Genomic DNA, 27,412 nt, shown 5'->3' on the forward strand with positions numbered 1-27,412 from the left:
TCCCATGAGTAATACAGAGATACCCCAAAGCCTTCGATCTGGTCATGTTAATAGAAGAAAGAGGACAAACCAATCTGAAGTTAGAATTTGTGAGCCTGTAAGGTAAAGATAAAGGTTTCCCCTGACGTTCAGTCATGTCTGATTCTGGGGGTTGGTGCTCATCTCCATTTCTAAGCCGAAGAGGCAGCGTCCGTAAACACCTCCAAGGTCATATGGCCAGCATGACTGCATGGAGCACCGTTACTTTCCCGCCGGAGGGGTACCTATTGATCTACTCACATTGGCATGTTTTCGAACTGCTAGGTTGGCAGGAGCTGGAGCTAACAGCGGCTGCTCACGCCACTCCCGGGGTTTGAACCTGTGACCTTTTGGTCTGCAAGTTCAGCATCTCAGTTCTTTAACACACTTTGCCACCAGGGCTCCTGTGAGCCTGTGCTGAATACTAATTGATGGCAGAAATAAGAAGAGCTTCCCTTAGCCCTCAGGTGTTATGGGGCAAAAAGAAGAGCAAAGCAAATGATGTGATTTTGGTGCCTCTGTTTTGACCTGCATTGCAGGCAGGGGAAGCCTAAACACAAAGTTTATTGCAGAGGACATGCCATTGGATAATATCCAATTGATATATGCAAGTTAACACAAATTCAGGTTAAAAATACTCCCTTTCCCAATCACGTCTCTTGAATGGCTGACTGCTCCACAATTGCATGCAGAGGACACAATAGCTTTAAGGTTGTTTGGCTTGCAGAACTGACTATTCAGTTTTGAGTCTGTGGGTCAAACAATCTTGTCAGATTTTTCACCTTAAAAGTACAATTATCGCCTAGAGCACTTGTTCCCATCCTTTGGTCCTCCAAGTGTTTTGGACTTCAGCTCCCACAATTCCTAACAACTGGTAAGATGGCTGAGATTTCTGGGAGTCCAAAACACTTGGAGGACCAAAGGTTGGAAATTACTGGCCTAGGGGAAGCTCTGCAGTTTTTAAAATAGAATAATTGCCTAATTTTTTAATTGTGTCAGAAGTGACGAGAACATACTTCTGGTAAGAGAGAATTGGCTGTCCACAGAGACGCTGCCCAGGGGCCCCTCAGATTATAACTGTTGGGAGGCTTCTCTGATGTCCCTGCAAGCTAGAGCTGACTGACAGGAGCTCACCGGCAACCTTAGGAGCTCACTGGCAACCTTCAGGTCAGCAGTCCAGCTGGCACAAGGGTTTAACCCATTGCACTACCATGGCTTTTACATCATTGAATTTACAAGTTTACAATGCAGCTCTTACAATAAATTCAACTTACGGTACGTTATACTTAACAAAAACAAAATTAAAAATATCAAAGGAAGTAGGAAAAAGGAGTATGCAGTGTAAATCAAAGGGAAATATTTGAGACATATACTAGATATAATCTGTGGTGGCTGTGCTTCTCAAAGTGGTGGGACCTGGACTAATCCTTTTCTCTTAGACCAGTGGTTCCCAACCTGTGGGCCACAAGACCTAAAATAAGGTTTGCAAGACATGTGAAATTATTTTATTTATTTATTTATTTATTTACAGCTTTTATATTCCGCCCTTTTCACCCCGAAGGGGACTCAGAGCGGATCACATTGCACACATAAAGGCAAACATTCAATGCCATGACAGAGAACAGAGACAGAGACAAGACGCAGGCACCGGGCTGGCCTCGAACTCATGACCTCTTGGTCAGAGTGATTTGTTGATTTGTTGCAGCTGGCTTGCTTTCCAGCCTGCGCCACAGCCCGGTCCTTATTATTAAATATGATTTTCTGTGGGTGAGCAGATGGCGATTACTGGATGGCATATGTTCTGTATCCGAAACTAGAGCCTATGTGGTTTATCCAATGCAATTTTCTGAATTGGCACCCCAAATAACCCAAGGGAATCTAAAGTTGACCAAAAACTGATTTGTAACCCTTTAGATTCTAATGTTGGAGAGTAATCCCTGGGCAAAGTTTTCCCTGGTCAAAAAAACGTTGGGAACCACTATCTTAGACTGATTGGTGGTCCCTGGCAAGTTTCCAAGAGAGAAAAGCAAAGGGAAGGAGGGAGAGACCTGCCAGTGAGTACAATGCCAGTCCTTGGTACACTGGACTCAGAAGAAGCACAAGCAGTACTGAATTACAGCACCGACTAGAAGAGAGAAGTCAGGATTCAGCCATCCTTTAGCTGTGAGAGCAGTGCTGCCCAACCCCTTGAAGCCATATATGCTTTTGCAGCACCATCTTGTGGCTGTTAGGTAGCTTGGTATTACCTTGAGATTTTCAACTGGATCTGCAAGACTGACTAGCAATTGGGTTAGAACAGGGGTCCTCAAACTTTTGAAGCAGAGGGCCGGTCCACAATCCTTCAGACTGTTGAGGGGCCAAATTATCATTTGAAAAAAAATTCCTATGCACACACTGCACATGTCTTATTTTTTGTAGTGCAAAACAGCAGCAACAACAATGAAAGAACAATACAATATTTTAAAACAAAAACAATTTTAACCAACATAAACCTATCAGGATTTCAATGGAAAGTGTGGGCCTGCTTCTGGCCAATGAGATAGTCAAGTTAATTAGGATTGTTGTTGTGTGCCTTCAAGTCATTTCAGACTTTGGCTGACCCTAAGTCTAAAATTAATTATTTATTTATTGCATTTATTTACTACATTTATATCCCACCCTTCTCACCCCAAAGGGGACTCAGAGCAGCTGTATGTACATACAATATATTATATTATCATATCCAAACCATTCCCACTAAAACAATAAGTTATAACCTTAATACGTCATGAGTTCATAATTCATACAAAGAGACTTCACAAAATAGCTTGCAGAAAATTGAAGCTTGAAATGTATTGCAGAAAGTCCAAAGTCCCCCCCCCCCCCAAAAAAAAAGGTTTGGTGGTCTCTACTGAGCTCAAGATGGGGTTCTGCAGCACGGGAATCGAAGCTGGCCCTTGGTCCTTGGAGAACTGTAACTCCTTCCCAGGGCTGGAGCCCAGTTGTTGAATTGCCCCTGGTTGAGACGGCTGCTGGGGCACATTTCATCCTTTCTAGCCCAATTTGGCACCCAGGAACTGCGGAACTCCCTGCAGCTTGTCAGATCAGCTCAAAGGGAGGGGTTTGGGGTGCCCTCGATAACACTACCACCGCCAAGAGGCTGCACTAGGAAGTGCTATGATACTCCACCTTGTTTATGAGAAGCTTCCCACCGGAGTGGAAATCACACTCAACTCCTGGAGCATTTCCATCAGTGTTGCCTCAGAAAAATCCTGCAAATCTCTTGGGAAGACAGGCAGACAAATGTCATTATGCTGGAAGAAGCAAAGACCACCAGCACTGAAGCGATGCTCCTGCTGGACTGGCCACCTTGTCCGATCACCATCTTCCAAAGGAGTTACTCTACTCCCAAATCAAGAACGGAAAAAGGAATTTTGGTGGGCAAGAAAAGAGATTTAAAGGCAACCTTAAAAACTTTGGCAAAGACACTGAGAACTGGGAAGCCCTGGCCCTTGAGCACTCTAACTGGAGGCCAGCTGTGACCAGCAGTGCTGCGGAGTTCAAAGAGGCACGAATGGAGGGCTTAAGGGAGAAACGTGCCAAAAGGAAGGAGCGTCAAGCCAACCCTGACCAGGACCGCCTTCCGTCTGGACACCAATGTCCTCACTGCGGTATAACATGCAGATCAAGAATAGGTATCTTCAGCCACCTACAGACACACCCCCAAGACCCCACAACTGGAAGACCATCGTCCTCGGCCTACGAGGGATCACCTAAGTAAGTAAGTAAGCACCAGGAGTTCCTCACTCTCCCCGGGGTTTGCAAGGGGGAGAATGGCCACTTAACTATTAAAATAATGTTTATATATTAAAATAAAAATAGTGCCCCTACTTTGCGGTTTTTTACTTTTCGCAGGCAGGCCTGGAACCTAACCTGTGTGAAAAGTTGAGTGAGCACGGTATATTCCAAGTGGGCCACAGAACCAGCATTTACAGCACTAGTGAGTTGTGCTCAGTCTCTGAAACCGATCAGTAGGTATGCTGTCCTCACATTTCTCCCAAGATTGGAGCAAAGGTGGATCACAGCATAGGTGGAAACAAGAAGCAGCAAAAAAATGTATAATATTGAAAATAAAAGAAAAACTAAATAAAAATTAAAGACATTTCAACTTTAAAGAGTGGTAAAGGAAGCAATATGTATTCTGCAGTGTAAGTGTAAGTGTAGGGATGCTGGCTGGGGAATTTTAGAAGTTTTAGTCTAAGAGGGTATTCTCCAGCATGGTCAACTGTGAAATATGCACATAGGATATTTTTTGCACCTGAGGATGCTTGTGACGCCTTCAGACCTTAATTGGTGCTAAATTAAAACTTCAGTGGTTTATGAACCTTATCAATTCAATGCAAGACTTTATAGTTGTAAAAGCTTCAAAACCTTTCAAAATCTCTATTTTAATCAATTGTCTTGCTCAACATGTTTTACCTTATTTATGGTATCTTGCTATCTTAACCTATTTTAATGCTATGACACACTGAGAAATCTTGGTGTAGGATGAGGTATAAATAATTGAATGATAACTAACTAACTAATCTGAAACATGATCAGAACAGTGCAAGTAAGATGATCAAAGGTCTGGAAACCAAGCCTTATGCAGAACACTTCAGGGAGGGAATGTTTAGCTTGGAAAAAGGTGACATGATAGCTCTTAAGTATCTGAAGGACTGACATGTAATCAGCTAGTTTTCTGCTTCTCAAGGAACTAGAACACAAACCAATGGATTTAAATCACAACAAAAGAGATTTCATTAAACATTAGGGCTTCCTTTTTTTTTCATTGGAAGAACTGTTCAACTGTGAAATAGATTGCTTTGGAGAGTGGTGGTTTCTCCATCTTTGGAGGTCTTTAAATCGAAGTTGGATGCATATCTGTGAACTAAGGAGAGAAAAATAGGCAAACGCAGCTCCTTCATGTCTTAATTCCAGCTATCTAACAAAAAGCGTCCCATCTGTCTCAAATGCAATTACTGTAACTTGAGAGGAAGAGAAAAATAGATAGCATCTACCAGATCTCTCTTCTCCCAGAATCTTTCCCTTGTATTGTCGAAGTGTTGTGTGGTTTCTGGGCTGTATGGCTGTGTTCTAGCAACATTTTCTCCTGACATTTCACCTGCATCTGCCATCCTATGAAGAGATCTTCTAAAGATGTCAGCCACAGATGCAGGTGAAACATCAGGAGAAAATGGTGCTAGAACACAGCCATACATATTTACCTCTTTAGAGGTAAATATCCTCTAATATTAATGCAAGGCAGTGTGGCTTCAGTTATTAGACTGAAGCTATTGTCTCTGATGTTAGGAACAGAAATATTTCAATGCACAAAAAAACCCACACCAGTATTTCAGAAGTGTTATTTCAGTTGCCCAAAAACATGTGTTCTCCCTTAAAACATCATGGTTTAAAATCATGCTCTCAAGATACAAAGTAGTCTTCGTTAAAATAACATAGTTGGTTTACTTACAAACTTCATGTATTCAGCATACAGGTATATTGCTTATCAATCCAGTTACAAGTAAATTTGAAGTAGTTTCTTTGAGTAGACAACACAGGGCATCTTCTTTAGAATCAACAGTCCAAAGTCTAAAGCAGTGGTTCTCAACCTGGGATCCCCAGATGTTTTTGGCCTTCACCTCTCAGAAATTCTAACAGCTGGTAAACTGGCTGAGATTTCCGCGAGTTGTAGGGCAACAACATCTGGGGAACCCAGGTTGAGAACCACTGGTCTAAAGCATCTCCAGAGTCTAATGAAGTCTGTACAGTCAGAGAGTCTAAGGGTGTCTCATATTGTCTGAGAGTTCAATAGCATCTGTACTCTAAAATGGAGTCTCAGGTCTGCAGTCCCTCCCACAACCGAGTTAAGGTAAAACTGCGATTCAATAAAGTAAGCAATCTGAATTATATACATAACAAATAACTAGCATAGGCTTGTAGAAGGTTGCTATTTCCAACATTGTTAAATTAACTATTTATATGGCACCCTAGAAGTCTTTTACCTTGGGGAGTAGGGTATAAATACTGTCTATATAAGCAAGCAAACAAATAATCTTTCAAGAATGTTTTAGTTGTGTTCCTGCATGGCAGATGGGTTGGACTAGGTGGTGCTTGTTGTCCTTTCCAACTCTTTTAAGATTCATTATTAGAGACCAATTTCTTTTAGAAGGTATTTAAATCTTCAATGCGTTGCTTTTGTTATCAGCTGAATTACTCATACTTGCTCTTTAACATCTTAACACTGACATATTAACTATGATTTATTTGTTTTTATTTTATTTTATTGGAGGGATTATTAACATAAATCTCGCCAAGGTCATTTGCCCATTAGGGGGCATGTAGTTTGAAATAAATATATAAATATACATATTTCTTTGTTAGATACCAAGTCTGTATCTTGGCCACAATCTGTTTTAGAAATTCTTCATTTAGAAAGTGAGCACTGTCATGAAAAAGCCATTCTCCTTGCTATGCTCTTTTCTATCCCACCCCTATTTTAATGATATAGAATGAAAATACTGTCATCCTTAAGATGTGGTCTGACCATAGATCTGACACACTTAACATCTTCATCCAATCTTGGCCTATGAATGCTTTTAATAGCAACAAGTTCTGATGGATAAGGGACCACAAGACAGCATGAATGGTAATTAAATTAGCCTGCAGTCAAGGGGTTTTGCTACTGACTGGCTCACATTGAACTGATTCTTAAACAGTTTGCAAACACTTAGAAAAGAATGGTGTGATTCTTTCAAGGCAGTATGGATGTCATGCAGAATAATCTAAACACATTCTCTCTCGAATTGTGTTACAGGAATGATAGACTAGGAGAAAACTGTGGATGTAGTGTTTATTATTATTTTAGTTTGGCTTATGGCAAAGTCTCACATGATATTTTGCACATAAATTGGTAAAATGAAGGCTATTGTTGGTAGATTTATAGTTTGCTGATGGGCCAAATATGAAGAATGCTCACCAAGAAGAAAAAAAGAAGTGAATAGTGGGATAACACAGAGTTATTAATAAATGTTAATGAATGACTTGGAAGAAGGTTCAGAAGACAAGCTCCAAATTCCCAGTAGAAATTCCCATTTGGCAAATACTTGTCAAGAATCCTAGATTATCCTATTGCTTTTCTTGTAAAATTTTCATCAGTTTGACATCTGCATGCATTCAATATAATTTTGTTCTGCAGCGGAAAATTAAAATATGCCTTCTTTTCCTGATTTTAAATTGGGAAGTGGAACAGGAAGAGGTATTCTGAAGTTTTCTGTATCCAAACTTGTTATTTTTTTCTCCAGCTCTAATCACAATTAAAATTGCCACGTTTTGTATGCATTTATGATAACACAAGGTGCATGTTATGATATGATTTATTTCTAGATTTATTAGATAACAATTACACACATAAATATATATATTATGTGGAAACCACAGGTTCCAAGAACACAAATAATGTGTTGGATGGCTTTTTGTCAAAAAGTCCTGTTCCCATCAGCAGCCTGGAGCTTTCTTTGCCCCAGTGGCTCTGCATCTGAAAAAGGACTGGCAGTTCTGGATAAGTCATGTACATCCTTCATTCTTTTGCAATTGATTTTCACAAATCTCAGTAGGTTAACCACAGCAGCTGGTGTGATTCCGGGGATGCGGCTCACAGCACCAATCTAGGAAAAGTAAATATGAAGGTGAAAAATCAGACTCATTTTCATTACTTTCACTACCTCTTCAGACCTGGAGTTAAGTATAATGATAAAGGTTTCCTCCAGTTATCCTTTTGGCAATAAACTGCAGAACAAAAATGGATTATAGGCCAGAAGCTATGAACAAATAATCACCATACTCCAGCAATCCTACCTGAAAGATACATTAATTCTTGAATTTCTAACAGAACCAAAGATGGATGTAGTTCATCTGTCTCCCAAACCACCATAACAACGAAAGCGCAAATGTACATGCTGATACCTTTTAACTATTGTCATCAGTAGTATTATTCCCCAGCATAGCTTCTTTTTAAAATTTGGATCCTGACTGTCACCCTGTATTTAAATGGGAGCAGTAAAATGTTTTCAGGTGTGTCAGATCATGTCTGCACATGTCCAATACATTGCCCATTATTGTTTATTTCTCAGCATTTGTCTAAGTGCTCTAATCATTCCTTCCTTACAAGGCCACGGAGTATGTCTGTCTCTATATTCCAGGTGGGGCTCAACAGAGAGTGGGTTGCTAAAACCTACCCAGCCAGTTCACAAGAATCAGGAATATCTTGATTTGTGGCTCAGTTTCTTAGGCACTAATCACAAACTTCTCCTAACCAAGAGAACTACTTAAGTAAGCCTTTCTCAAGGTATTTTCTTTCAATCACAATCTCTTGTGGAACCCCTTGTAACTTGGTTGAGAAACCCTGGCACAAGGAGTTATGCCATGTTTTGTTCATGTACCTAAAAGTGTACACAAGAATTGGAGAATTTTATTGTTCAACCCACTGCAAGTCATTTTGGGTTACTACTCTCGCAGCTGCATTGGCTAGATCTACTGGGCATTCAGATTCAAAATATTTGGAAGGCCAGAAGCTCATACAGTTTATGACACTGGTCAAAAAAGAATGGTAGACTGCTTCAAATTTGCCAAATAACAAAGAATGTCTGGCAGGCCACCACAATTACAGCATAGTTCTATTTGTGTCTAGTTGGGAATAAATCCTACCAAGTTCAATGAGAGTTACTCCCTAATAAGGGAATAGGTTTACATGTGGATAAAGTTTCCTTGAGGCTTATCTGTTTGTTTGTTTTTTAATTCCAAATTTTAAGTACAATTGACAGAATCTCATATTTTGTTGAACCGGTTCCCCTTGGTTCAGAATGGAATTTTATTTAGCTTTTCCTGGTGCCTCTAGCAATGGGCAAAGTTGAAGACTGGTGTACAAATAAAAAAAAAACACAATTGCTCCTCTCCTTTAAATATTACAATGTTTCTCAATCCCTACCTTAGGTTTTTTGGAAATTGCAAAATGCTCTTAGACCACACCAAAAAACACAAACACCGCCTCCATTATGCATTCTATCCTCTTAAATGTTAGTTTATTACCGTCTGTGGACGATGTGAATCCAATTTCTCTCGTACTTCTTGGGACAGTGATGCGTTAATGGCAAAATAATCCAGATCCTCTGGCAGTTTGAGAGCCTCATCTCGCTGCACTTCTTCTATTTCTAACCTTTGATTGGACACATGCCATCCGTACACAGCTTGGAAACAAAAACAACAAGATAAACCAGGGGTCCCCAAACTAAGGCCCGGGGGCCGGATGCGGCCCTCCGAGGTCATTTACCTGGCCCCCGCCCTCAGTTTTATAATATAATATATTGTATATACATATAATATTGATAATAATATTATAATGTAATGCAATATAACACTAATAATAATACCATATAATAATATTAATTATATATTCTATATTACATATAATATTACTAATATTACAGTATAGTAGTATAGTTCAATATAGTAATATATAATGCTAATATTGTGCTATACTAATAATATAATATATTGTATGTACATATAATTTGTAAGCCACTCTGAGTCCTCTTTGGGGTGAGAAGGGTGTGATACAAATGTAGTAAATAAATGCAGTAAATAAATAAATAATAAATAAATACATTTTAGACTTAGGCTCGCCCAAAGTCTGAAATGACTTGAAGGCACACAACAACAACAACAACAACAACAACCCTAATTAACTTGACTATCTCATTGGCCAGAAGCAGGAGCACACTTCCCATTGAAATCCTGATAAATGTATGTTGGTTAAAATTATTTTTATTTTTAAATATTGTATTGTTCTTTCATTGTTGTTGTTGTAGTTGTTGTTTTTGCACTACAAATAAGACATGTGCAGTGTGCATCAGAATTTGTTTGTATTTTTTTTCAAATGATAATCCGGCCCCTCAACAGTCTGAAGGATTGTGGACCGGCCCTCGGCTTAAAATGTTTGTGGACCCCTGAGATAAACCAAGAAAATAAGAAAAGAAAAATATTTTAAGGAAAATCCCAAATACATCAGTAGAGCCAGAGTATCTAGGACTTCTCAATGTATCAGTGCCAATAGAGATTCAGAATATGCTGTGGAATTAGAGCAGTGGTTCTCAGCCTGGGGTCCCCAGATATTTTTTGCCTTCAACTCCCAGAAATCCTAACAGCTGGTAAACTGGCTGGGATTTCTGGGAGTTGTATTATTATTATTTGCAGGCTGCATTCTTCCCATGGCCAGTGAAGTGGCATTTGAATTATATGATGGTCTCTGAAGCCTCCTGGGGCCCACAACTCATTTTTCAAAAAAGGCTTTATTTGGTGAAATTTTTCAATGAAAAACTAGCCAAAAAACCCCTCCAGACTGTCCATATATTAGCCTTCCACATTCTTGAAAATAGGATATAATGCCATCTGGAAGTGAAGTGATATCACTTCCAGTGTGCTTAAATGGGATGGGAAATTAAATTAAAATAAATAAAAGAACACACTTCCATTTTAAAACAATGAAATACTCTCCTACTAGCCTTATGGGCTTATGCTAAAAGAGACTAGCATTTTTGGTTCCACCATTTGGCTTTGGCTCTGCCTGCCACGGGAACATGGGCTCTTTTCTGAAACTGAATTTGTCACTTGCACTGAAAGAGGTTTCTCACTGCTGACCTACAAACTTCTTAATATACACTGTTGAGAGTTTGCTAGTTATCCATACCTTCTATTTTCAGCCTATCTGCCAGTTGCTGCCATTCTGCAAACTTCTTCAGAGGGTCCGGAACAGCTTTTGCCAAGACCTCCATATTGACCCCTTGGTACTGAAGAAGATCTAGAGCACTGAGCAACAAAAACCAAGACATCCTGATTAGAATCTGTGTGCTGATCACAGAAAGGTGGGATGAAAAGTGACAGTAAATATAAACTAGTTAATCCCCATTCCCAAAGAATTTCTGGATCTCAAAAAATCTAAAGTCTTTGTACATGAGTTCATGCTGTGCATCTAGGCATCTTCATACTGTAAAACTATATGGCTGTCTTAGCTAAAGAAGTCAACCAAGGCAGAACTTGGAAGCTATTTCCTGAGTGGGGCAACTACTATGAAAGAGTTGCAACAAATCTAAGAACATTCCATGGGCTTCAATTTTGAAACTGGACCTGTTGGTTAGATTGGGAGAAGAAACTAATGTTACAGATTATTTTTAAAGAAGAGAGATAACACACAACTAATTGTGATATTTAGTAGAAAGCATTACTTTGGTTTCTTTCTTTCTGGGCAAGAGTTCATCACCATCAAATATGCAGCACAATAGAAAAGAAAGTCAGGTAATTACTTCATCTTTCTACAAAAAGAACCTGACAGCTTGTGACATTTTCTGCCAAACATCATCATAAAACCACCAATCTTACCAGTAAAGATATTTCCTGTAAAAAAATAGGACAATGAAGTCTCACAAAAAGAAAATCCTAGAATGTGCTGTGGAGCTTAGAAGGCTGGACTACTGTGTCATTACAGGCCCCATTTTGGGTTAGTGGAAGAGACAACAGGACATATATATGGTCATTGTCATCTGCGTGTGCACGGTTTTCTGGTGTGGAGCCTCTGAAACAGGATTTTGCTGCCACACAAACGATTTTCAAAACCCTTTTTTTAATGTGTTGGAGACTGGAAAAAAGGTCTTTTTGACCAAAAGAAAATATGACTGGGTGTATACACGTGTGCCGAAGTATTGGGGGGGGGGGGAAGATTGAGGGGGACCTAAGGGCTCTGATTCCCACATCTGGTCCAGAAAGAGAAATGTCTACACCTGCTCGGTGAACAACGCTGGGTACTTATGGCGGCCTCTGGAACAAGCTGGGCCCATTTTGTGCTGCTGAACTGAACCGATTTCAAGGCTTCCATTCCTTCTTCTATCATTGCTTTCATCTGAGCTGCTTGCTCATATCGGTGTTGGGACACACAGCCAGCTTCATTATAACCTGAAGAGATACACACATACCAAAAAAGAAAAGAAAAAGAAATGTGAAAAACTGTGGAGCAGTAATGTCATCTTGGACCACAATCCCTAGAATTCCTCTCAACCAATGTGGAAATTAAAGCCTGAAAAACCAACAGTTCCAAGCTCTGGGGGGGAGAAGGAAGGCAGAAGTTCTGTGAAGGCAAACGGTAGCTAGTAGGACAGACTTGCCTCGGAAAGTGAGCCTGCTGTCCGCATTATCTGGGCGCAGGGACATCCGGAACTCCACGCGGCTTGTGAACATCCGGTATGGCTCGTTGGTGCCAAGCGTGGTGAGGTCGTCGATCAAAACTCCGATGTAACCTTCGGTGCGGCTAACTATAAAGGGAGGCTTTCCTTTGACCCGCAGGCCAGCGTTGATGCCAGCAATAATACCCTGCACCAGACAGCAAAATGGTGACAAGAGATACAAGGGAGTCAGCCTACACATGAAACCCTCCCAGATCTTGACTTCTTCAAGTTATGCAGCAACTCTGGGTCCATTAGGGTCAGGAAGGAGCATTGAGTAGCATGGAATTTCAAATCCCTCAATATAATACAAGCAGCCCCCAAGATACAAACATCCAACTTACATATGACCCTTAGTTACAAACAGGGAGTGAGAAAAATCTACCCTTCAGAAGGATAATTCACTCCTGCTATCCAAAGTGTGTATGTGTTTGTGTGTGTGTGTGTGTCTGTCTGTCTATCTATCTATCTAGACCTGTTATACAGTGGGGGGGGGGGGGGGGGGGAAGTATTTAGTCAGATACCAATTGTACAAGTTCTCCCACTTAAAAATATGAGAGAGGCCTGTAATTGACATCATAGGTAGACCCCAACTATGAGAGACAACATGAGAAAACACATCCAGAAAATCACATTGTCTGATTTTTCACCATAATTTGCAAATACATTTGTGAAAAATCAGACAAAAAATCCCCACTGTATATCAACTCAGGAAGCATCAACTCACACCATGCAAAACCATCCTAACGTGACATTCAAATTAGAACTGCATACATTCACCCTCCACTTTATGCACCCAAAATGTTTCATTAAAGTCCCAACTATAACAGGACTTGGAAACTAAACAGGGTCAATCCAACTTAGTACTTGAATGGGAGATGGCTAATGGATATCAGGCACTGTAGGCTATATTTCAGAGAAAGGAATACACAGGGTCACCATAAATTGACACACAATTTGAAGGCCCATAACTTGTTGTAATCCTTTGAACTCAATGCTCATCTTCGCCCTCTTTTTGTAAGACACTCTTCTCTCCTTGAAGACCTTGGCCAAGTTTCCTACTATGCTCTTTTTCCTGAAACCTATGCTTGCTTCCTTGAAGTGGCCTGTTCAGTATCGACTTTGTTGGACCCATTCTCAGAATAATGTTGATTTGGAGACCTGCTGGTACTTAGACTTCCTGAAAACTAGATCTGTGAAACTTTGCTATGGTTCCTGAACAAAATCTTTCAGGCCTGCTGGGAATTCATACTGAAAAGCCTTGCTCTTTTTTTATATGTTTAATACAGATAAAAAATGAAGGACATGTCTCTCATCTGTCATTCCTTTCACCTCTCTCTCTCTCTCTCTCTCTCTCAATCTCTGTCCACCCTCTATTACTTCCTGCTGTCTCCATCCCCACTGGTTAGTGATTAGATTTTCTAGCACTGAAATCGTTTAACAATCATTATTTGCTTTCTGCTGTAAACATCCCCTTGTTTATTCACCTGAGCTGCAGCTTCTTCATAGCCGGTTGTGCCATTTATCTGCCCTGCAAAGAAGAGGCGTTGAATGAGACAAGACTCCAGGGAGGCACTCAGCTGACGCGGATCCAGGTAATCATACTGGACTCCATAGCCTAGACCAGGGAAAATAGATTAAAATGTTATTGAGGGAAACCTTTGCTTGATAAATTGAAACAGTCCCAGGTCTACAAAGTTACATACTCCAAAATATTTAAAAATGCTATTAGTTATTACAGCATTTTTTAAATCAACACTGCCGCTTCATTATCTGTAAGAGCAACATATTACAAGAATAACACTGACACATCGTATTATATTTATTTATTTACTGAGAACATTTGTGGAGTTTGTTTCAAAAACATACGAAATAAAAAACATATTGAAAAATGAGTTATTGGCAGCAGCACATCGTTGAAATATTATGTACAGATCAAAACTATCAAAGTGTATCAAATCACTTCAGTACAGGGCTTGGAAATTTGCATTTTATAGCCAAATAATGTATATCCTCAGCATGTTTTTTATTCCTATACTATTTGTTCTGATGGATTTGGTACCATTTGGAAACAAGTCCCACATTTATATACCATCCTTCATTTAATTCAGATTGTATGTGGAAGCATCTGTTCTTCAAGGTTTGCAAAGCATAAGTAATTTTAGTAGTAAGGCTTCATTTCCAAGTCCTGAAGAACCCACCACACTGAATCCAAATCAGATGAGGGGTGACCTGCAAACACTCTTAATAAATAGAGATAATTTCTTTATATGGCTCCCTGACCAGATAACGTTCACCTTCTTCATGCTACTAACCTGGCTGTACGATTTTAGCATTTTCCAAGCCCTTAATGTGGGTGATGAGCTGCTCCTGGATCTCAGAGGGCAATGTCATTGATAATCCTTGAGGGTAGATGACATGGGAATCCAGACCCTCAGGCTCAAGCCAAACCTGATGCACACGATTTGGGAAACGCAAAACTTTGGACTCAAGTGAGGGACAGTACCTAGGCAAAGGAATAACCAGCCAAGTCAGGATGCTGACAAAGTGAAAAGTCTAAAATAAGTTTTCATAATCTTCCAGAAAGATGGCAGAGACCGAATGTCAGCAGAGGCCTCGGACTGAAAATGGAGCAGAGCCCAGACTCATTACTGCTTCCCGATACTATCTCCCTAGCCATGGCAACAGGTTTACAGAAAGTCTTCAGGAATCAAGGGACACAACAGACAAAGGAAAACTTCCTAGCAGCTATGCATCAGAAGTTCAATTAAGATTCTACAGAACAACCAATACACACATCTTATTGACAGATTGGTTTCCTCTAGTAAAATGGTTCTCAACCTGTGGGTCCCCAGATGTTTTGGCCTTCAACTCCCAGAAATCCTAACAGCTGGTAAACTGGCTGGTATTTTTGGGAGTTGAAGATTGCGAGAGACAATTTTGCTATTTTTTTTCTCCTTAGCAAGAAAAAATATTATTGAATAATAAGAAAATATTACCCAAGAAGATGGAATGGAAGCAATTTTTTTTTTTGCTTTTTGTTTTTTTGTGTGTGGGTATATTTTGGTGGATTGTAGACTTTTACCTTTCTCTCTTTTCCCTACTTTTCTATACCTTGGTTGTTCTCACTCTTTCGATGTAGTATAAAAAATTTAATTAAATTCTTTTTAAAAAAAGAAAGAACCACTGCCCTAGGGGCATGTAACTGTGTTTGCAGATGCTTTCTGGCACATACAGGGTGTTTCAAAATTGACCCAATTTCAAAGTAGTATATTTCAAGATGGCAGCATGTTGCAATTACACAAAAATGGGTTATCGAGTTTAACTAACAATTTTGAGCTAGAAACAAATCTAAAAAAATGCAAATTGAGAATATCTCATTAGGCCTTATGGTGCGGGATCACTATCTTGCAAACGACTGAGGCTAGAGGCTGTTTGTGCTTGTGGAAATCATTTGAAACTCTATGCCCCACCTTTTTAAGTAGTAAGAGGTTCATTCATGGGCAGTTCATGGTTGCAGAGATATAGCAATATCAAATTGGATTTATATTTTTAAATACCCTGTAATTTGCCACAATAGCGTTTTTGCTATCTTTCCATCCCCCTTCTTCCTTTATTGTATCAATATTCATAAGCTTCTTGGAGATCCAACTTACTTTTAAAAAATTACTCTATTAAGAGTCATGTATTTTAACAGCACTTCATGTATGACAAATATAAAAGAGGCTTACCGGGGTCCTCTTGTTGTCTCTCTCACATGGCTGTTCAGGTGAAGATTATCATGGATGATCTGTTCCACTTTGGGGTTGGTGTAAGTCATATAACAAGACAGTTGATCTTCTGGCTGAAACAAAATTAAGAACTGTCTGGGTTTGGTGTATGAGCATTTGTACATAAGGTTCTACTTAAGTTATCCTTGAGGGTCACTATTTACCTAAGTCCTAGCTTAATCTGCATTCACATACCATGAAAGGTATGATATAAATGCACTGTATGTTTCACTTCCAGTGCAAACTATAACATGTTAATTTCCAACAGTATTACTTATTATTGTATTCATTAATGAATCATCAATACATCAGTCAATCAATTCATATCCCAATATGCAACCTGAAATAATGTACTCTGTAGGTTAAAAGAATATAAAGCTATAACAACTATTGTTGGGGAACTTCATGTGGTTTCTGACTCACGGGAAGCCAAAGTTGAACACATCACGGGATTTTTTTGTTCAGAGGGGGTTCCCTCTGAAGGTGGGAGTGTGACTAGCTCAAGGTCATTAAATAATATAGAAGTTAATTTGTATGCTCAAGTGGGAATTCAAAGCCTGGTCTTTACATAGTCCAGCGTTCAAACGACTACACTCTGCTGACTCCCATAACTAAAAAAACAGATAATATACAAGTTTAATACCATTGAATAAACAAAGCAATTAAAATTCACCAATTGAATTATACCATTGAATAAACAAACCAATTAAAATTCAAGTTAAAGAGTCAGAAACAGTCTAAATAAAGCAAAAGATGGCACACTTCATTTTAAAAAAACAACAACAAGCAGTGCAAAGCTGGTCTGTTTAAATAAAAAAAGGTCCTTGCTTGTAGCTCTCCCAACCTGATGCTCTTCAGATAGTAACTAAAACTCTCATCTTTGCCAGTTATGATCAAAGGCTATGCTAAATGGGTTGGACATCAGATTGGCCAAGCTAACAGTTGTATCAAAGCTCCACAGGATTTGATGCTATTATTTAAAGCCTGCGGGACATTCAGGATGTAGAAGGCTCATATAGCTGTTGACTGGTTTAGTATCTAGGAAGGCTTTTCTAGGCAGCTCTTACAATACTCAGGAACTTTTGACAGCAGTAGACAAAATGATTCTCAACTATGCATCCCCATCTTCCACACAAGAGTAATATGTTGATGAAGTTTATGTGAGAGACTTTTCATCTTTCTCTTTTCCTCTGTGTCTCTGTGGATGTTAATTACAGTATTCTAGAAGTTTGGCACATAGGGATGATGTTTTCAAATATCTGTTTCAATATGGAAAAATATCCAAGTACGCTTGTGTGGACGATGGAGATACTAGAATAATGTAACTAATGTCGACAGAGACACAGAGGGAAACAGAGACATGACAAAGTTGTCACATAAACTCTATCGGCTGCATACATTCCTCAGGGCTCTATCCCACCTTAATCCAGACAGCTTCACTAAGGAAGCTGAAGGGCACAGGAGAGCTGTCAGCTGTTTGTTGCTCCAGGCCATTGAAATCAATGGACTCCTTCTCCAGTCGTGGTGGGGTCCCGGTCTTCAGCCTTCCGAGGGAAAAGCCAAGGTTCTCCAGAGTCTGAGCAAGGCCAATGGAGGGCCGGTCTCCCATCCGCCCAGCAGGATATGACTCAAGCCCAATTAGGATCATCCCTCTTAGAAATGTCCCTGTGGTCAGAACAACACTGCCAGCGTGCACTTTCCTTCCATCTTCTGAAGAGAAAACACCAAAAAAGAAAAAGAAAAAAAGAGCAAAATCTAGCACATCAGCTGCTGGTCCAATTACAGGGAAAGTGGCAACTTTCTGTTTTGTGTTCTAAAGTGGAAGTGGGAACATATAATTCAGGAATGTAAACTCATGGAGGGCCACATCAGCCTTATGGTTGCCTTCAAAGAGACAGTGAAGCCATGGATGAAGAATCTACGGATACAGAGGGCCAACTATCACTTTGTTACATAATGGTTGATGCTCTTTAGTTTTCACCCAATTTGGGTCCCCAGATGTTATAGAATGACAACTCCTACTACTATTGAATATTTGCCATGTGGACTGGGGATAGTGGGAACTGCAACCCAACGGCACTTATGGCTCTTAGGTTGGGGAAAGGGTGAAAGACACTTTCTTGTATCTAAATTCAAACCCCACTATCCTGACTAAACAGAACAAATTGCAGTCTTCCAGATGTTACTGTATCACAACTTCCATCAAGCTCTAGTCATGTTCTGGATGTGGTAAACTTGCAGAAATCTTTAATTTTTTTACATCCATTAGACTGTTCAGATGGCCATCCATTGACAAAAACAAATCGATTTTAAGATGAAAAATAATGTTTGGACTTCCAAATATTGTGGGTTAGAAAGACAAGATGGTGATGAGATGGCGGTGACATCATTTCTCATGGGCCACAATTGAGATCTGATCTGTTGTTAATTACTCACAGGAAAATTGAATAGACAAACATAAAAACAAAGAAGGAAGAATACTGTTTCTTTTCCTGGTGCCTTGAACATTTAAAAGGACATGGACACTTCTTTAAAATAAGGATCTTGTTCTCCTTAAGCTTTATAACTGTGTGTGACTCTGTGGGTACATGATTTCATCCTCACATATTCAGATTACTGATATATTGCTGTTTTCTGAGCTTGGCAAGCTGCGTCAAGAGTTTCTGATAGTTGTAGTCCAAAAAATAACTTTTCAAGCTCTAGTCATTTCAAGCAATGGGTGCAAATGCGGACACTAATTCATTAAGGACAAATATCACAATTGTATTACTTGGAAACAGTGATTAGGAGAGCCCCCAATGTCCCACTGAATTGGTTCAGAAATGAATCGAGCTACTTACTGTTATTTGTTTGTTTTATCGGGCCTGGCCCCATGTAAGCCGCCCCGAGTCCCTTCGGGGAGATGGGGCGGGGTATAAAAATAAAGTTATTATTATTATTATTACTTCTGGGAAACAATTCAGCTACATACTTCACACAGTATTTACTATGTAAAATCCATGCAGTTTGGCACCATTTTAGGTGCCATTGCTCAATGCTATGAAATACTGAGAATTGTAGTTTGTTGAAGCATCAGCACTCTTTGGAAGAGAAAGCTAAATACGGTGTAAAACTACAACTCCTACGAGTCTATAGCACTGAACCATGGTAGATATGGTGGTGTTAAACTGCATACATTCAACAGTGTAGCTGTACCCATAATCCCTCCCCCTAGAAGTGCTCCCAGAGGCAACCAAATCCCTGAATACTGACCCAGAATGACTCCACTGACGCAACATTTCCCCGGGTGATCCAATTCTGGCTCTGTAAGCACAAGATCTTCCACAGATGCTTCACAAACTGTCAGATGTGTGATTTGGAAAATTTCTTTCTACTAAGAAAATGAGAACTGTTAAAATGAATACACACATACACATACATTTTCAGACAAGACATTTTAGCGATGCAGGGACACAGAAGGAAAAAACAGACACTCAGACACAACAACTCCTTCCCATCAGGGAGAGCTGACTTTGCACAAATCATGTGAAAGTGAAAATCCATTCTATGATATATATATATTTTTAAAAACATTTATTCCTTTTCATCAATTCCTACTTTTCAGAAATGTCAATTTCTATGTAGTATTATTAAGAATTAACAATATTTTTTATTCATTTGGCTATGGCACTTATTAACATTAATAAATCCATTTATTATCATTACTATTATTTTTATTTGTACCCAGCTCTCCTCTCCAGATTTATATTTTTAACATCAATTAAAAAAGTTAGATATAGGTTTTGGTTTGAAAGCCAACTAAGACTGCATAATTAATTAATTAGGATCTAGAACTGCGAAAGCCTGGGTTGGCTCAAAGATAAAATGAGGAAAGCAAAAGTTCTGTGTGGTGGTAAAAATAGTGAGAACCATTCATGCCAAATTCAACCTCAAATTAACTGTAATGGGAAGTCCTGCTTAGATTCCAGACCTGCAGAGAGGAGAGGTCCTTCTATCAATTAGAAGCTTCTTATCCAATGTAGGGATTGCCTTCAGTTTCTGCCTCCCCCTGCAACTCCTTATGCTTGCCCAAAACTATTCTGAGGGGTGGAAAACTCTTGGGAAAAGGGAAGGAACTGATGTCAGGGCTGAAGATAAAAAGGCAATTGATATAAATTGCTTTTCATATTTTCAGTGGCCAAGAATATTCTGAGCAGTGGCCTTTCCATTTGGCAGTATTGCTCAGTTTTGACTGCCATAGCTCCATCCCATGGAATGATAGGCCTAGTAGTCTGGGGAGGTACTAGAGCTCTCTTGCTGAGAATTCTACATTTCCTCCAAATCCCAAGATTGCAAAGAACAGATGGCAATTAAAATGGAATTACAACGCTATAATGGTATAGTGTGACCAGTCCCCAAACCCTGGTTCAGGAAATGTTCTATTTGTGAAAAAGCTTTGACTTAGTCTGTGAATTAATCATCTTAAGGGCAACTTTGATTTAATTCAGCTGTTTATATGTGTGTGTGATTATTTTATTTATGTCCCACTTTTATATCTTAATTGAAATGCAAAGCAGCTACAACAGCAACAGAAAACAAGGCAAGTTCAAATCCACAGCATACAAATATTTAATAGAAATTATGCATACAGGCCAATTAAAATCACTTGAAACACATAAAACTGTTGAAATAACCAAAACACCCTAAAAGCAGCAACCCACAATTCATGCTTTAAAATTTTATTTATAGACTTTTTGTTCAGGTAATGTATGTTTATTTCTTTGATGAGTTTTATTTCCCTCCCTGTGTTCTTCTTTGCCATTGGAGTCTACATTGTTTTATACAAGATGGCATGCACTGTTATTTTTATTGTGTATGTAGTTATTAGTATTATAGTTGTTTCAAAGTGCTCCTATGTGTGTGTGTGAGAGAGAAAGAGTATAACTGCTATTTACTGGATATGTTGCGATACATTTGGGGCATTATCCAATAGAAAAGTGATATACAGATAAATAAAGACATATGAAGGGTTTGGTTGTTTCCACCTGAAAATAAGAAGGATGTAGTTACAGGTGATAATGGCTTTTGTTCTACACTTGTTTGAGCATTTCTTCGTTCTTCATTTTCCCCACATTATGTTTATTCAATTTTGAAAAAAAACTAACAGATGTATTAATAAACAAAAATTGAATTAAATAATAAACTTTTGATAGATGAAAGACAATATATAATCTTCCTTTGTTTATTTATTTATTTACATCATTTCTACCCCGCCCTTCTCACCCGTAGGGACTCATATATATAAGGACAGATGTTTGAACTGAGATGGATGCAGACTTCTTTTTCCTCATGAGCGTTTACAAAGAGAACAGAAACTACACATTATTTCCTTTTTTTAAACATATTTCAAAATTCTTGCATTAAAAGTGCTGATTTGGTCAATAAGAAAACCGAAGAGTAGCTTGTTTTAAGGGATGAGTCAGGCTTTTTTTCTTTTGAGTTTCCTAAACTGCCTTTCATAATTTATTTCTTGGAAAATGAAAAGTTTCTATACAACCCAGCACAGATTCAAAACAGAAGCAATGGCAAGGCCTGGGCAATTTTTTGAGAAAATTATTTTCTAATAGTCCACCAAAAGAGGCATTCTTTTTAGAAACAAAAAAAATAGTGTTTTGTTTTAATTCATCTGCTCAAACTGAGTTTAAACTGTGTGACACTCTTATCAAACAAGCCCATACCTAATAAAGAGACACCTGCTGAAACTGGACTTAGAATGGTTTGCTACTGGGTTGAGGCTTTGTTACTTTTAGTTTGGAAGTGATTTTATGAGATTTTACCACATTTCTTGTTATAAAGGAAACAAACAAAAATAAAAACAAGATTATATCAGTGTTAGAACGTTCTCAATTATTAGAAAAAAACCATGGGTGCTTATAAAAAAATTATTATTGTATTCTAAACTAAAAATTGCTGATATTGCATGGCCCATACCTCTTTCTGGTGTATCAAAATGGGTTCTTAAGGTAAGTTAGCTATGATTTTATTGCCTTTATAACAGTTTTGCTATTGCCAGAACTGGTTTCCAAACACCTCTCTCATTCTGGGTCATTGTGTGTAATTTTGTTGCATTTGCTAAAATTGATACTAATTTCAAGTATTCTTTGGCTAGAATTCTGTTCAGTTCATGTTTTCTTCTCTATATTCTGCACAAAAATTCAGTGCTCCCACCAAAAATATAATTAGGCATGGAATTTTTCATTCAATAAATATATGGCATAAACAAATGGAATCAGATCAGATTTGATTCTGGTCTGGCCTATACTTAATCACATCCTTTTTCTGTAGCAATGAACCCGAAATCTTTTTCTCCATTACACTCTTCTCCCATAAAGTTCAGGTTTTTTAAGCATAGGAAGAAACATTTCATTTGTGAGAATAAGTATGAGAATAAGGTTCTGGGTGAATCTACACTGTAGAATTAATGCAGTTTGACATTACAGTAGAGTCTCACTTATCCAACATAAACGGGCCGGCAGAATGTTGGATAAGCGAATATGTTGGATAATAAGGAGGCATTAAGGAAAAGCATATTAAAAATCAAATTAGGTTATGATTTTACAAATTAAGCACCAGAACATCATGTTATACAACAAATTTGACAGAAAAAGCAGTTCAGTACGCAGTAATGTTATGTTGTAATTACTGTATTTACAAATTTAGCACCAAAATATCACGATGTATTGAAAACATTGACTACAAATATGCGTTGGATAATCCAGAACGTTGGATAAGTGAGTGTTGGATAAGTGAGACTCTACTGTACTTGAACAGCTGTAGCTAAATGCTATATTATGGAAGTTGTTGTTTTACAAGTTCTTTAGTCTTGTCTTCCAAAGATTGTGGGTGCCTTGCCAAATACAACTTCCACCGAGTCCATAGCACTGAGACATGGCAGTTAAAAGGCATGTCAAACTGCAGTGTAGATGCACCACTTGTATCTGAATGCTCTCCTATCAACTTCAAGAACCTGTTAAAAACAAAGAAACCCAGATGTCCCCCAAATGTTAGTCACAAATCTTTACCACTGTAAAGAATGCTTCCAAAAAGGTCTTTCATGATAACTAGTGTAAAGAACAGGCCAATGATAGTTCACTGTCTGGGAAGGTACTTTGGATATCTTTGGATACCTCTTTGCTCACCCATTTGCCTAACTGCCCTTGTCATTTCGCAAAGTCACCTGCCTCTCTCTGCGCTTTTCCGCGTTCTTACCTGCATCTTCTCTTTGTAGAGCTTCCGGTCAATCTGAGCCCGGAGACCCCAGACTGCTGGGCCCTTGCCCTTGTTTAACACTTTGTAATGCACTCCAGACTGGTCACAGATCCTACCACAAAGACCATCCAAGGCATCCACTTCTCTCACCAGATGTCCTTTCCCAATTCCACCAAAGGAAGGGTTGCATGACATTTGTCCTGGACAGGATGACAAGTAAAAGGAAACATAATAAACAAACTGTTGGAAGCGTCTCTGTAGCCAGAAACAAAATCACTTCAGTGGTAGTGGTCCAAAGGACCCTGTGGATCTTAACACTGATGTAATCGTTTTGCAGATAGCTCTGGGAATATAGCTAGTTTCTCTCATCCTGCCTGTTCCCTTGAAGCAATGAGGTAAATCCAGGAGATGTTAAACCTGGCATAGTTCTACAAATGGAACTACTATGCTTTCTTGAATCATACAGAACTGCAGCTAGCTATAAATGGGTAGTATTCATCAATATGCAAATTGCTTCAATTTTTAAAAAAATGTGATTAGTATTTAGTGGGAACACCTGATCACATATGAATGTCCAGGAAGGATGAAAATGGTTTCTTTTAAAACTGATTTTTGTTAGACAGACATCAGTCTAAAAGTGTAATTATTAGGTCTCTTTGGCAGTCTCACTCATAATACAAACACTGACCAACAGGATTATAGCCAAGAAGCTCTTTGATGCTCTTGATGTGGGGTCTAGTGGCTCATATGGAGACTGAGCAACAGCAGCCAGAAGAGTAACAACACAAGGAACCCTTGCCAAACTCGTCCATGGGAAGAGAACCACTCCCTTGTTAAGACAGCTTCACTGGCTACCAGTTTGTTTCCAGGCAAAATACAAAGTGCTGGTTATTACCTTTAAAGCCCTACAATATGGGCCGAGAGTATTTGGCTGACCGCATCTATGTATACAAGCCTGCTTGGGCACTACGTTGAGTGGATGAAGTCCTGCTCTCTGTCCCACCCGTCTCAGGTATGGCTGCTGGGAACGAGAGAATGGGCCTTCTCTGTGATCGTCGCCCACCTCTGGAACTCCCTTCCTAAGGAAATCAAAATGGCCCTCTCCTTGCTTGCATTTAACAAACAATTAAAAACTTTCTTATGCTCACAAGCATATAGCGAGGAGGACATATGAAATATTCAGCATAAACAAAATGGAAAGGGCTGCTATTCTGGTTTATATCCTTTAAATTTTAATGTTTTGAATTTTTTATTAATCCAACCATTTTAAATCTGGTTGTAATAGTCTAGTTAAAATGTAATTTATAGTGTGGTGTTTCATTGGTTGCAATGTTTTATTATTGTCTGATGTTGATGTTTTAATGTGTAATTGTTTAACTTATGGTAGTCGTATGTTCTGTGGGTTGCATGTTATGGCATTGAATATTTGCCACCATATGTTGTTAACCACCCTGATTCCTCATTGGTGAGATAGGGCGGGATAGAAATTTATTATTAGTATTTATTAGTGGTAACCTGAGAATTACTATTTAAAATAGATCTAACTCATAATATACTGTGACTTGATATTGAAATTCAGTAATTAAAATATCATGACCTTTGTGAAGAGCAAACCACAGACTACCTATTACAATGCAGTCTGAGCCCTGCCACATGCACAATAGATGACCTTCTTATAGCAACACCAGAGGCATTCCAAGTGGCCAGCTACTGGTCAAAGGACATTTAGTATAATGCCACGTTTTTAACTTGGTTTGTGTTTACAACTGTACCCTCAGTTTGCTTCTGATACAATTAATAAATAGAAATTAAAATCAAATAAATATAAACTTAATGTAGCAGTTTTACTCTATAAGAAAAAGTGATTTTACTGTATTATAAACATTAATTTTTATTTAAAGTATTACTTTTTAAATTTTTTGTCTGGTTGCTTGATAGTTCTGGTTGAAGGCAGTTAGCTGGGGGTCTAGTGTATAGTCACTTTTTAAAGTTTTAAAAAAATAACTGGGGGTAAATGTTTAAAAAAGTAAAAAAGAGAGAGAAGGGGTGGGGTGGGATGGGTAGGGATAGAGGAGGGTGTCAGGGATCATAGAGGGATATCAGGGATAAGGGATTGGGGGGCTTTGAAGGCTTCTGATCTTCTGTATCTTGGGCTATAAAGGTCCTTGATAACTTAACTCCTTCTTGGTCGGATCGTTCCTCAATTTTTGGGTCACAAGATGGAAATCATGAGTGTGGACCGACTATCAAACCTCCTAATATACCATCAAAATAAAGCTCGACAAGAAATGGATTGGATACCTATGTTAAGGTATATGAAACATGAAAAAAATGAAAAAATGTTTACCCATAACTCTTGTGTCACTTTTTAAAGTTAATGCAACATTTTAAAGTGAATATACTGGGTTGCTGTGAGTTTTCTGGGCTGTATGGCCACGTTCCAGAAGCATTCTCTCCTGACGTTTCACCCACATCCTCGGAGGTTGTGAGGACTGCTGGAAACTAGGCAAGTGGGGTTTATATATCTGTGGAATAATGTCTAGGCCACATCTATGGCAGGCATTCTCAGAGGTTGTGAGGACTGCTGGAAACTAGGCAAGTGCGGTTTATACATCTGTGGAATAATGTCTAGGGTAGGAGAAAGATGTCTTATCTGCATGAGGCAAATGTGAATGCTGCAATTGGCCACCTTGATTAGCACTGAATAGACTTGTAGCTTCAAAGCTTGGCTGCTTCCTGCCTGGCGAAAGAGAATATAGTTAGCCTGGAAGTTGACAAAGGAGTCAGGAATCCCCTAAGGTTGCAGTCATATGTATTATGGTGCCTGTAACCCACGGGTCTTATAGAATGGGGAACCCCTGCTGAATCCTTTACCGATGGCGCTCGCCTTGTGCGTCACCAGCAGGGTCCGGGCTCCTCCCCTCGCGGCCGCCGCCGCCGCCTCCGCGCCCGCGTGCCCGCCACCGATAACGACGACGTCATACATCGCTCCACTGACGTCACCCTGGACCGAGGAGGCTTCCTTCCTTGCGCCCTGGAACCAGGCTCTGGAGATCGGGGCCGCCGCCAAGCGGCTTCCCAACCTGCCACTGCTCAATGACAGCATCGGGCGGCCGAGTAGGTTCCGAAACGCGAGGCAAGGAAGCTACCGCACTCTCCCTACCGGCCAAGGAATCTTGTGGATGCCGCCATCTTTGCTATCTCGATTGGAAAGGGGAGGGGGAAAAATGCTCAGAGTGCGCAAGCGCAGAAGCGAACGTGAAGGAAAGTAACGCCCGCACGGAAAGCTGTGCGACTTCTTGCGCGTGCGCACCAGCCGTCGTTTTCCGAATCCCGAGGAAAGGGGGGTAATTCCAGCCTGATTTTTGCGCATGCGCAGTCGCCGAAGACCGAAAGAATAAGCAGTCTGATTTTTCGCGCACGCGCACTAGCAAAAGTGTACTGGCCCCCGAAGAGCAAGGAAAGGGTGATTCTAGTTCAGAACATGGCGTGAGTTCTGCGCACGCGTCCAAGCGCAGGTACAGTTCTCCCAAATGCGATGAAAGAGAGGAGTCATCCCAGCACAGATAATCCACAATATCTGCTTTGAACTGGATTATCTCCGTCCACACTGCCATGTAATCCAGTTCAATGTGGATTTTATACAGCTGTGTGGAAGGGGCCTAAAATGAACCTTTATTCATGTAGCATTCCTTCAGATTTCTCAGGGTACAGCAGAATTAATGCAGTTTGACACCACTTTTACTGCTGTAGATCACTGTTACTGAATCATGGGATGTGGAGTTTGGTGAGGAACCAGCATTCTTTGGCAGAGGAGAAAGACCTTGTAAAACTACAGCTCCCATGGTTCCCTAGCATTGAGCCACGACGGTTAAAGTTGTATCAAACTGCATTAATTAGATGAAGCCCATGTTGTTGGAAATATACTCGTTATTTGTTACGTATATAATTGAGATTGCTTACTATATTGTATGTATATATTGGCTTGCAGTTTTGTTCCCTTAACTCTGTTGTTTTGTTGGCGATAGCAACCTTCTCAAGCCTCCTCTATTAAGGTAATGTCTGTTTTATAACGTGTGGGTTTAT

At 39.5% G+C, this 27,412-nt stretch overlaps 1 protein-coding gene and 1 long non-coding RNA gene across 2 annotated transcripts; one reads left to right on the forward strand and one right to left on the reverse strand.

The window, feature by feature from the left end:
* Positions 1–7,399: 7,399 nt before the first annotated feature.
* On the reverse strand, positions 7,400–26,553 carry mto1 (mitochondrial tRNA translation optimization 1). Its single transcript, XM_062969060.1, has 12 exons — positions 26,201–26,553; positions 23,327–23,526; positions 19,331–19,448; positions 17,499–17,788; positions 16,040–16,152; positions 14,624–14,814; positions 13,796–13,926; positions 12,252–12,456; positions 11,871–12,042; positions 10,784–10,902; positions 9,127–9,284; positions 7,400–7,706 (listed from the first exon to the last, which is right to left on the reverse strand). The coding sequence occupies exons 1-12, from the start codon at positions 26,430–26,432 to the stop codon at positions 7,518–7,520; spliced, it is 2,118 nt and encodes a 705-aa protein (XP_062825130.1). The 5' UTR covers positions 26,433–26,553; the 3' UTR covers positions 7,400–7,517.
* On the forward strand, positions 13,762–16,043 carry LOC134295699 (uncharacterized). Its single transcript, XR_010002329.1, has 2 exons — positions 13,762–13,903; positions 14,892–16,043. It is a non-coding gene; the product is annotated as an uncharacterized LOC134295699 (long non-coding RNA).
* Positions 26,554–27,412: the final 859 nt, after the last annotated feature.

Source organism: Anolis carolinensis, chromosome 1 (genome assembly GCF_035594765.1).
Source record: "Anolis carolinensis isolate JA03-04 chromosome 1, rAnoCar3.1.pri, whole genome shotgun sequence".
In the NCBI taxonomy this organism is placed as follows: Eukaryota; Metazoa; Chordata; class Lepidosauria; order Squamata; family Dactyloidae; genus Anolis; species Anolis carolinensis.

Excerpts from the sequence above, each read along its gene's own strand:
- mto1 (XM_062969060.1), bottom strand. The coding sequence starts at position 26,432 with ATGCTGTCATTGAGCAGTGGCAGGTTGGGAAGCCGCTTGGCGGCGGCC. Across the intron at positions 13,927-14,623 it reads TGCTAAAATCGTACAGCCAG|GCTATGGAGTCCAGTATGAT; the intron begins GTTAGTAGCATG and ends TCCCTGGTCTAG. Across the intron at positions 9,285-10,783 it reads AGATAGGCTGAAAATAGAAG|CTGTGTACGGATGGCATGTG; the intron begins GTATGGATAACT and ends TTTGTTTCCAAG.